This window comes from Lycium ferocissimum, chromosome 1 (genome assembly GCF_029784015.1).
Source record: "Lycium ferocissimum isolate CSIRO_LF1 chromosome 1, AGI_CSIRO_Lferr_CH_V1, whole genome shotgun sequence".
In the NCBI taxonomy this organism is placed as follows: domain Eukaryota; kingdom Viridiplantae; phylum Streptophyta; class Magnoliopsida; order Solanales; family Solanaceae; genus Lycium; species Lycium ferocissimum.
Genome location: NC_081342.1, coordinates 18,373,958 through 18,386,437, shown reverse-complemented (window position 1 = coordinate 18,386,437; position 12,480 = coordinate 18,373,958). Strand labels below are relative to the sequence as shown.

The following is a 12,480-nucleotide window of genomic DNA, read 5'->3' as shown; positions in this document are numbered from 1 at the left end:
TGCTCGTTTCGGATACTAGGGGACTGTAGTCTTTAACTATTTAGACCGTAGTCCTTTAGTTTGCTCGTTTCGGATACTTGGGGGGTCCGATGAAAATGTAATATTAATGCGAAGGATAGTTTCAACCAAGACGATACTTTGAGGAATTTTCTTGATATAACCGGAGACAAAGTTACAATCTTTGTCGTGGCAAGAACAAGCTAATTGGGCACAATTCAATCGATCGTTTGGCCCTTACATAAAATCCTATCGTTCAAGCCTTGGCTTTAAATAGGTGTCAATTAGCCCAGGGTATGATAGTCCCCTAGTACGAGAGCCCGAAGTGTGAGGGCTCAGGTACTATTGATCCGATGTGGGCAGTCCCCAGTCCCCAGTTCTAGACCGGTCTTCTTTATTTTAGTAGCACGATGTGCGGTGCTGGCTCATTAAAAACCTTGTCGGAAAACCCACTTCGGGACAAAATCGTCCGAAGGAAAAAAGAGTGCAGCACGTGCTTTCAGTCCTAAGTTTATGATTTCTCGACTTTCGATGTCCACTTCGATGTATGCCGGCATGGTTAGACCAAAAAGAATAGAAAAAATAAAAGGTTACTCGTACCTTTAACAACAGTACCGTTTTAGGTGCGCCACATTCCAATTGTTTTCCATTTTCACTCTCGAGCTGATAGGAGCCTTTCCCGGTAATACCGGTAACTCTGTAAGGCCCCTCCCAGTTTGAGCCTAATTTCCCTTCATTAGGGTTCTTGGTGTGGAATGTGACTTTTCTCAGGACCAAGTCCCCAATCTGAAAGTGCCTAAGGTTGGCCCTTCGGTTATAGTATCTTTGCATCCTTTGCTTTTGAGCTGCTAACCAGACGTAGGCAACTTCCCTCTTCTCATCCACCAAATTCAGACTAATAGTCATTGTTTCGCGGTTCGAGCCCTCGGTAGTATGTTGAAATCTTAAACTTGTTCACTGACCTCAATGGGTATCAGTGCCTCGATTCCATATACCAGGAAGAACGGGGTTTCCCCGGTGCTTGCTCTTAACATTGTGCAGTAGGCCCATAAGACCTCGGGTAGAATCTCTTTCGACCTGTGCTTGGACCGGTCAACCTTTTCTTTATGTTCTGCAGTATAATCTTGTTCGTCATTCAGCCTGATCATTCGCGCTCGGATGATACGGGGTGGATAGGTTTTTTTTGATCTTGTATTCTTCGAAGAATTTGCTAACTTTGCTGTCTATGATTTGCTTCCCGTTATCACATACAATTTTCGCGGGAATCCCGAACCGACAGATTATATGATCGTATATGAAGTCGATGACTTCCTTTTCCCTGACCTTCTCGAGTGCCTGTGCTTCAACCCATTTAGAGAAATAATTAGTCATAAGTAAAATAAAATGCGCCTTACTCGGAGCCCAGGGCAAAGGCCCTACTATGTCCATTCCCCATTTCATGAATGGTCACGGGGAAAGGACCAGATGAAGTTCCTCTCCCAATTGATGAATCAATGGAGCGTGCCTTTGGCATTCATTGCATTTTCGAACGAAGGCTTTTGCGTCCTTCTCTATCTCGTTCGAGAAGTAACCAGCCCTGGTCAGCTTGCGTACCAGTGAATCGGCTCCTGAGTGACTTCCACAAGTCCCCTCGTGAATTTCCCTCATAGTATAGTTGGTTTCCCTTAGCCCCAAACATCTCGCCAAGGGATCGTAAAACGATCTTCGGTATAACGGGCCATCGACCAGACAAAATCTGGCTGCTTTGGCTCTAAGGGCCCTCGATCGAATGACAATTTCCCTGTTTCAAGATAGTCTATGTATTTGTTTCTCCAATCCCAAGTGAGGCTGGTTGAATTTATCTTAGCGTGGCCGGTCTCAATGGCCGAACTCATCAATTGTACCACTGCTCCGGAATTGAATCCTTCCGATGATCCCAAGTTTTCCAAGGCATCAACCTCATTATTTAGGCCCCGAGGCACGTGCTCCAATGTCCATTCCTTGAGTCGATGAAGGACCACCTGTAGTTTTTCTAAATACCTCCACATTCGGTCGTCCTTGACTTCGAATGTGTCGTTCACTTGATTGACCACCAAGAGGGAGTCGCACTTGGCCTCGATGATTTTGAGTCCCAAGCCTTTAGCTAGTTCTAAACCTGCAATCACAGCCTCGTACTCGGCTTCATTGTTAGTCAAGTTAACATTTCTAATAGATTGTCTTATCATATCACCAATGGGTGGTTTGAGAACGATCCTAAATCCGGACCCCTTCACATTGGAAGCACCGTCCCTGAATAAGGTCCAGACCCCCGAACTAGTTCCCGAGATAAGAAGTAATTCTTTATCGACCTCGGGGATCATGGCCGGTGTAAAGTCGGCCACGAAGTCTGCTAGTATTTGGGATTTGATAACAGTTCGGGGCCTATATTCAATACCGTACCTGCTAATCTCAACAGCCTATTTTGCTAACTGGCCTGAGAGTTCGGGTTTATGCATGACATTCCTTAAGGGGTATGATGTTACGCCACATATAGGATGACATTGAAAGTAAGGCTTTAACTTTTTAGATGCACTTAATAAAGCCAATGCTAGTTTTTTTAAGTGTGAGTACCGAGTTTCAGCCTCACCTAAAGTCCTGCTCACATAATAAACTGGGTATTGCGTACCTTCTTCTTCTTGAACGAAGACACCACTTACCGCTATCTCGGACACCGTCGATATAGCTGCTCATTTGCCTTTGATGTGTGTAGTAAAGGTGGGCTCGATAAGTACTTCTTGAGTTTTGCTAAGGCCTTCTGACACTCGGGGGTCCAGGCGAAGTCGGTCTTCTTCTTCAGCAATGAGAAAAATTGATGACTTTTGTCCGAGGATTTAGAGATGAATCGGCTTCGGGCAGCTATCCGCCCGGTCAACTTTTGCTCTCCTTTGATGTCGTTTATCACGGTGATATCTTCAATTACCTTTATCTTATCCGGGTTGATCTCGATCCCTTGATTCGATACCATGAATCCGAGAAACTTACCCAAGCCAACACCGAAGACACATTTTTTCGGGTTCAGCTTCATGTTGTACTTTCTTAATATGTCGAAAGTTTCCTGCAAATACTTTAAATGGTCCTCTGCTCGCAAGGACTTAACAACCATGTCATCTAAATAAACTTTCATTGATTTTCCTATTTGGTGTTCGAACATGCGGTTGACTAGCCGCTGATAGGTGGCACCGACATTTTTTAAGCCGAAAGGCATTACATTATAGCAATAGGTGCCAAACCTAGTCACAAAAGAGGTTTTTTCTTGGTCCTCTGGGTCCATCTATATTTGATTGTACCCGGAGTAGGCATCGAAGAAGCTCAATGTCTCGTGGCTCGCCGTAGCGTCAATCATACGGTCGATGCTGGGCAAAGGAAATGAATCCTTCAGGCATGCCTTATTTAAATCTTTGTAGTCTATGCACATTCTAAATTTGTTTCCCTTTTTAGGTACTACTACAACATTACCTAACCAGTCCGAGTATTTAACCTCCCGAATGGATCCTATTTTAAGGAGTTTAGATATCTCGTCCTTCACAAACGCATGATTGACCTCGGGCTGCGGCTTTCTCTTTTGTTTAACTGGAGGGAAACTTGGGTCCGTACTCGGTACACACACCTTCGGGCGATACCTGTCATATCTAAATGGGACCAGACAAAGCAATCAGAGTTATTTTTAAGAAATTCAATAAATTTTGTCCTGAGCTCGGGGGTTAACCCAGTGCCCAAGTATACCTTCCTGTCCGGTAGATGAATGAGCAATATGATTTGCTCAAGTTCTTCGATTGTGGACTTAGTGGCATCTGAATCATCGGGTACCACGAAGGACCTCCAGACTCCAAAGTCGATCTCTTCATCTGGCGTGTTCCTATCCCGGTCCTCCGAGGACATCGGGATCAGAACCTGTGATTGCTATTTCGCGTCTTCTCCTTTGTTTGGCTTACCATCGTTCAATACCGGAGCCTTAGCCGCTGAAACTGCTTCCTCGATTGCGAACATTTCCTCTGCGGCTTGTTTCTCACCATGAACAGTTTTGATTCCTTTTGGGGTGGGGAACTTTAACGCTTGATGCAAAGTTAAGGGCACCGCTCTCATGTTATGAATCATTGGTCTTCCAAATAATGCATTGTATCCCATGTCTCCATCTATCACATAAAATTTGGTCTGCTGGGTGGTTCCCGCTATGTTAATTGGTAAAGTGATTTCACCTTTTGTTGTTTTGCAGGCCATGTTGAACCCGGTGAGGACTCGACTGCTAGCACGATCTGGTGTGTAGCCCCAGTTGCTCGACAACTCTCCATCGGATGATATTAGCGGAGCTACCCGGATTAATCAACACACGTTTAACTCTAAATTTATTAATAAGGACAGATATTACCAATGCATCGTTGTGGGGCTGAACGATGCCTTCTATATCCTCGTCATTGAACGAGATGGGACCCTCGGGTCATAACTCTAAATACGCTTTTCTCTTGTGATGGAAACTTTGGTACGCTTCATTACCGGCCCTTGAGTAATGTCCGCTTCCCCCATAATCATGTGGATCACCTGGTGAGGCTCCTTCTGTCTATCTGGCTTGTTGGCATCCACGTTCTTGAAATGAGCTTTGGCCCGTTCACTTAGGAATTCTCGAAGGTGACCTAGATTGAACAGATGAGCGATCTCCTCTCTTAATTGTCGACAATCTTCGATTTGATGACCGTGGGTGTGATGGTACTTGCAAATTAGGTTCTTATCTCATTTTTCTGGGTCGGATTGTATAGGCCTTGGGTGCCTCGTTTCTCTGTTGCAGATGACAGCTGCTGCTATGGTCGCCACATCGACACAGAAATTATACTTGGACAATCTCAGGGCTTTTTTGTTTCCCAATGGTCTGTTGGTCATATTTCTGTTCATTAGTCCTCAGTTACTCGAGCCACGATCATTCCTTATATCATTTTTGCCTGAATCACCATTGCGCATATTACCCCTTCGATCAGGTGGATGGGGCTGATAGCTATCATGTGATGGTCTCGATTCTCGATCCGTCGTTCTTCTCGATCGATCGTTCCCTTTACTGGAACGCCACGATCCTGATGCAGTTCTCAAAATCTTATCGTTCTCGACCCTGATTTTCGATTGATACTTGTTGTGCACATTGGCCCAAGCGATTGCCGGGTACTCTACCAGGTTTTGCTTTAATTCCAAAGATGTAATCGAGCTTCTTGGGTTGAGCCCCTGGGTAAAAGCTTGAACGGCCCAATCATCTTGAACCAGTGGTAGATCAATGCATTCCATTTGAAATCAGGCCACAAATTCACGGAGCGTTCCATTTGAAATCGGGCCACAAATTCATGTTAAACAAGTCCGATTTCCTCGTTTCAACTTTGATGGCTCCAAAGATGAGCTTTAACGAAGGCATTTGCAAGCACAACAAATGAGTCAATTGAATGGTCGGGCAAATTGTGATACTATATCATTGCTTCCTTAGATAGGGTTTCCCCCAACTTCTTAAGTAGCACCAACTCCCTCTCGTCCTCTGCGAGGTCGTTGCCTTTGATAGCACACGTGTACGCTGTCACATGCTCGTTTAGGTCAGTGGTCCCGTTATACTTTGGGATATCGGGCATGCGGGACATCTTTGGGATCGGCTTTGGTACTGCACTAAGTGGAAAGGCATTTGAACGAACTTTTTCGAGTTTGGTCCTTTCAATGTTGGGGGAGCTCTGGGAATTTGGTCAACCTTCGCGTTATAATTCTCGGCCTTCTTGTCATTTGCCTCTATCTTCTTTTCCCCGGACTCTACTCGTTTTGTCAGTTCTTCGAGCATTCTTATCATTTTGACATTTTGTCCGTGGTCGTTCCCGTTGTTCCCAACATTATGCCTTTCCTCCCTGGAGGCAGTTTCCTCAGTCTGTTTAGGTCGGGCAGCATTGGGTGACTGATCCTAGTTTTGCAGTTGTGCTATGACCGCTTGTTGGGCCTGTAATTGTGCCATAGCCATCTCCAATTAGTTCCTGAGTTATTGCAGCGTGACTCCATTATCTGCATCCGCTGGTACGTCCCCGACTGACGACCCGGTTTGATTAGGAACGACTAGGGCACGTTGTTGTTAGGTACCCCATCGTCGTTTTCCTCGTGGTGGCTTGGCTCAGCGTGGAAATTGACAGACTGAAAGTCAGACATGTTGGATCTGAAATCAAAACTTCAAATAGCAAGTGTAAAATATTGAGTGTTATAAAAGATTCGTATTAAACCACCACTATTATCCTAGGCCCCACGGTGGGCGCCAAACTGTTTAACCTAAAAATAGTTAAATATTAAATTTGTACGCGGTGCAAAGGATATACGGTTTGATTTAACACGATTGAGTATTATATGATGAACAATGAAGCAAATGCAAATGTAAAAGATCTAACCGCGGTAAGTAATGGTCGGCCTCGGGTTCTGGGAACCGAGATCGAGCTATAATGGCTGGGCAATGAACAATGAACAGTAATGGAACACTTGGAAAGATGAATGATCTCTTCGCTAATTGTATTGCCTTTTGGATTTTGGATTTGTGCGTATGAAAAGAACTGCCCAAATTAAAGAGGGGCCTCCTCTTTATATAGTAGAGAAGTCCTAGCCCTACTACAAGTCTAAATAAGGCACATAATCTTTTGGTAACTGAGGGGCGAGATCGGTGCCGAAATATCCGGCTGGTGGCGGATATTTCGGTCTTCCCATTATGGTGATCAACTGCCTTCTCATCGTACCTCAGTGTCTGACTCCAACCGAACTCAACGACCGAGATCAATTCCTATGTCGGGAAACCGAGGATATCCTTGTCCTCGGTTTTACCCGTATACAAGTACAATAAAACAAATTAATTCAAATATCTTCTTTTATATTCATTCCGCTTCAATCGGATCTCACTTATATATATTGAACATCGATCAACTTGACCAGCTTCAACGGGCAATTGCTTCGATCAAGGTTTTTGGCAATTGGCTAATGGATTGATACCAATTCATTTTTGCCGCGTCATCAGAGACGGAATCAGAATTTTAAATTATGTGTTTTGAATAAGAAAGATAATTTATTGGATTTTGAATAATTACTTATACATACTAAGTGAATATTTTAAGGGATAATTTCAGATACCTTCCCTCAGATTTAGCCTTATAACACTCACTTCCCTTGTGATTTTGGATATTACAATCACCTCCCTCATTTTGAATATTTTGTAACCAAACTTGTTTTAATGGTTATTTTTCAAAAATCATTCCAAAAATACCCTTTTGGTGGCATTAATATCGTTACCGGAAAGGCTTAAATATGCCATCCAACTATCGGAAATGACTCATTTATGCCACTCGTCAATAGTTTGGCTCATTTATGCCATCGAACTATAGGAAATGGCTCCTTTATGCCATCGAATTATAGGAAATGACTCATTTATGCCACTCATCAATAGTTTGACTCATTTATGCCATCGCCCATTATCAAAATGACTCATCCATGTCATTTTTCATTAACACCGATTTTATAATACCAAATATGACATGTAGCCTCCAATTAGAGGTCTACGTCGTTTAATTAAACCAGCCTAATTTTAAATACCAAATTAATAAAAAATCCGACCCATACACCTTACCCACCAACAATCATAATCTAGTTGGAGGCCACATGTCATATATAATATTGTAAAACCAACTTTAATGAAATATGGCATGGATGAGTCATTTTGGTAGCAGACGATGGCATAAATGAGTCAAACTATTGATGAGTGGCATAAATGAGCCATTTCATATAGTTCAATAGCATAAATGAGTCATTTCCTATAGTTTGACTAAGATAAATGAGCCAAACTATTGACAAGTGGCATAAATGAGCCATTTCTGATAGTTGGATGGCATATTTGATCCTTTTCCGATAGCATTATTTAATCCTCCTGCACTAAACTGGTAACCCGAGCAATAATTTCTATCTAACTTCTACTTAATCCTTTGTTTGATTTTTGTTTTATGCTTTAATTTGGAGTCACAACGAACCTATAGAATAATAGAAATATTCAATTATATTTCAAAATCTAAAAATACCACAAGATGGGTAAATCCCCTTATTGGATAAAAGTCTGATGCATGTGTCCACAAAATGTACAATTCATACTTGGCTTACTAATATTTATATGAAGTTATGAACATTACTTCTTCCGATCCATCTAACATGAGATAATAGTATTTTATTTCTCCGATACTAAACTTTACTTATAATAAATTATTAATAATTTTACTTATTATTATATGTAACTGAAAAAATGAAATCTAAATGTTAACATGTTTAAGGAATAGCAATTATAAAGATGTGTATTCTACAAGAAAATAAAAAAATGCATCCAATGAAAGATGCTGCAAAGTGGAGCACCGTCAGTAGAATATTTCAAGTCTAAAGTTACATGCTTCGAATATTTTTGTCTTAGTATTCGATATAATGCCATGAAAGGGCAATTTTGGAATATTCAATAAGTTTTATCATTAAAACAAGTTTGGTTACAAAAAAATTAAAATAAGGGAGGTGAGTATAGTATCTTAAACCACAAGGAAAGTAAGTGTTATAAGGCTAAATCTGAGGGGAGGTCTCTGAAATTATCCCATATTTTATTACAAATACAGAGTTTTAACTAAAGCTACTAGATTCTGTCGATCACGTAGCGCTCTCTCTAGCTTCCCCCTATGCCTCATGCTACCTTAATAACGTTTAAGTATGAAAGAATAAAAACGTTTTGGTGTTTTATAGCCTGTTTGGCCAAGCTTCTAAAATTAGCTTATTTTAAAAGTACTTTTTTAAAAAAGTACTTTTCAAAAAAGCACTTTTGACGAAACACAGTTTGTGTTTGGCCAATTAATTAAAAAAGCACTTTTAAGCAACAATTAGTGTTTAACCAAGCTTTTAAAAAGTGCTTCTATTTGTATTTTTCTCAAAAGTATTTTTCAAAAAAGTGCTTTTAGGCAAAAGCTGTTTTTTTTTTAGCTTCTAAAAAACCGCTTCTGCTACTCCCCAAAAGCACTTATTTTCTCCCCAAAGCTTGACCAAACACCTCACTTTTTTTCAAATAAGCACTTATTGAAAAAATAAGTACTTTTGGGGAAAAATAAGTTTCGCCAAACAGGCTATTAGTCGTCAAAACTTTGAATTCTTTTTAAACAAATCCTATGGTTTCCGAGGTTTAATGATATGCCTTATTTCCTACCTAATCTTTATTTATTAACTGTTTTTTCCTTTTGAAATTTTCTATTTCCATCCAGTATGAAATTTATACATAACCACCGAGTGTTGACTTTCTAGATTTGAGAGAAAACATATGAGGTAATTGATGACGTCTATTTTTCTGCCTCAAAATGTTTTAACTTGAGTAAGAAATGCCAAATTATAGATATTTGTGACTACAGTGAACACGTTCTGCTTGTGACTGTATTTTGGCTTTCGTAGGAATACAAATGCACAAAGGACGACTAAAAGCTCAACTTTTACATATTGAAAAAAATAAAAATATTAAAAAAGGATGGATACAATACTTAGTTTGCTAAGTTTTATTTTATATAAAAAAAGAGAGGTTGAGGTAAAATTGATTTGTCTTACCAGTTTATGGCAAAATCGAAACTTCCCATGGTCAAAATCAGAAATGAATGATGGGTATATTTGGTATGACTATCATTTTCCAGAAGTAATAAAATAAAATAATAATGCGATCACATTAAATCGTATTCCATAAGATATAGTAATACTTTAATCTAATAATACAATATAACAAATTCAAACAACAATTAAAATAAACATTATATGTAAAACAACAGTACTACACGATACAAATATAATATATAACAACCATCCAAACAAGTTGGTTCAAAATATTACTACCGCCGTCCAATTTTACTTGTCTTGAATACTAAAAATAATTTTCCATTTTTACTTGTCTAGTTTAAACCAAGAGATAGTTTACCATTTTATTCCTATTATACCCCTAGTATTAATAAATTAGATTTTTCAATTTCCTTTTCCAACACTTAGAAAATATGAAAAGATTTTCTAATTCCCTTTTCCAACACTTTGTATCAAATGAAAAGATATGAAAATTTTCGGTCCAGAACTATTTTTTTATGGGGAACACGTGAATTGTTGGAACACAATATTCAATTAGTTGGCTGCCCAACATTTTTCTGGTAAGTTTTAATTGATTTCAATTAGTAAGTTACTTAGCAATAATTAGGAATGATATGGTAAAATTGCCATTTCATTTTTGATTCCTTAATGAGCGTGTCAAGTCAATACATGACAAGTAAAATTGGACGAAGGAGTACAGTAATAGTTGAGATTTAGAAAATCAATCGGTACTTGGGAAGCAGGAAGATTCCACAAATTAAAAACTAATGAGTCCAAAAAGGTCTATAAATAGCTCCATGTAGTGTTCTAATCTTCACTCTTCTATTTATCATCCAAAATAAGCAAACTCCAAGATATTAGAAATGATGATAGACTTGGACCTTTCAACTTCTTTACTCCTTTGCCTTGTTCCTTTCCTCTTCCTCTTCTTCATCAATCTTTTCCCATCCAAATCAACCAAAATCCCAAAATCTTATCCAATTATTGGTTCCTATTTCTCAATCTTAGCAAATAAAGAACGTCGAATTCAATGGACTTCTGATGTTATTCAAACCACTTCTAATCTCACTTTCACTCTAATTCGTCCTTTTGGTTTTCGCCAAATATTTACTGCTAACCCCTCGAATGTTCAACATATCCTCAAAACAAATTTTCATATTTACCAAAAAGGTGATGTATTTAAAACAACCATGTCAGATTTTCTTGGTGATGGTATATTTAACGTGGATGGTGAAATTTGGAAGTACCAAAGACAAGTTGCTAGCCATGAATTCAACACAAAATCACTACGCAAATTCGTCGAAAACGTTGTTGATGCAGAACTAAACGAACGGTTGATTCCAGTTCTTGCTAATGCTGCTGCTGAAAAAAAAGTTCTTGATTTTCAAGATATATTGCAAAGGTTTGCTTTTGATAATATTTGTAAAATTGCTTTTGGTTATGATCCTGCTTATTTATTACCATCTCTCCCACAAGCGAAATTCGCAGTTGCTTTTGAAGAAGCTGTTAGATTAAGCAGTGAAAGATTCAATGCTATTTTTCCTTTTCTATGGAAAATTAAAAGAAAATTCAACATAGGAACTGAGAAGAAATTTAGGGTGGCTGTAGATGAAGTTCGTCAATTTGCAAAACAACTCGTCAAAGAAAAACAAAGAGAATTGAATGAAAAATCATCACTTGATTCAGTGGATTTATTATCAAGATTTTTGAGCGTGGGACATAAAGACGAAGATTTTGTTACAGATATTGTGATAAGTTTTATATTAGCTGGTCGTGACACAACATCTGCTGCTTTAACATGGTTTTTCTGGTTAATTTCTGAAAACCCTAAAGTAGAAGACGAAATCTTGCATGAAATTAATACGAAGTCTGAAAGTCCAGTGTATGATGAAGTGAAGGACATGATATACACACATGCTTCACTTTGTGAAAGCATGAGATTTTATCCACCAGTTCCTATGGATACTAAAGCAGCAATAGAGGATAATATTTTACCAGATGGTACATTTGTGAAAAAGGGTACAAGGGTAACTTATCATCCTTATGCTATGGGTAGAGTGGAGAAATTATGGGGTAAAGATTGGGCAAAGTTTAGACCAGAAAGGTGGTTAGATAAGGATGAAATGTCAAGAAATTGGACTTTTGTGGCTAGGGACACGTATACATATCCTGTATTTCAAGCAGGGCCAAGAATTTGTTTAGGTAAAGAAATGGCATTTTTGCAAATGAAGAGAGTTGTGGCCGGTGTATTAAGACGGTTTAAGGTGGTTCCAGTGATAGAAAAAGGCGTTGAACCAATCTTTGTGTCGTATCTCACTGCGAAAATGAAAGGTGGTTTCCATGTGACAGTTGAAGATAGGGAAAGTAAGGATTTTTAATTTGATCTTTCAGATATCATGGCCAAAAAAGAATTATTTAAAATATTCATAGTGTTTGTTTTATACACTCCTATTGCTTCTTCCACTTGCCTTAAAACTGTTTTGGATTTTGTGACATTTATTTATGTCTTCATTACGTATAATATAAAGCTTAGCTGTAAGTGCGTAATTGTTTGGGTCATCTGCACTTTTGTCCCTATTTTGTGCTTGTCTTTAATTTTTGTCCCGCAGACGGAACTTTATGTCTAACGGGAAAGAAGTTTTAAGGGATCTGAAACAAGTTGTGTCGGATTTTTTAAAGAACTTAGGCATAAGTTTCAGTTGAAGGGCAAACCGTGCAATTTCTTCTAATTCTTTAATTAGTGTTATGCATCATTTTATCATTTTGTAATGAAACTAGAAATTGAAACCCGTGCCAAGTCAACATAGAGCATTTTTTTAACTTAATTAATTCATTTGACATAAAGCTTCATTT

General features: G+C 38.9%; 1 protein-coding gene across 1 annotated transcript; it reads left to right on the top strand.

Moving 5' to 3' along the window:
- The first annotated feature begins 10,430 nt into the window (after positions 1-10,430).
- Positions 10,431-12,186, top strand: LOC132051044 (cytochrome P450 94A2-like). Its single transcript, XM_059442353.1, has one exon. The coding sequence runs from the start codon at positions 10,491-10,493 to the stop codon at positions 12,003-12,005; it is 1,515 nt and encodes a 504-aa protein (XP_059298336.1). The 5' UTR covers positions 10,431-10,490; the 3' UTR covers positions 12,006-12,186.
- The last annotated feature ends 294 nt before the right edge of the window (positions 12,187-12,480 follow it).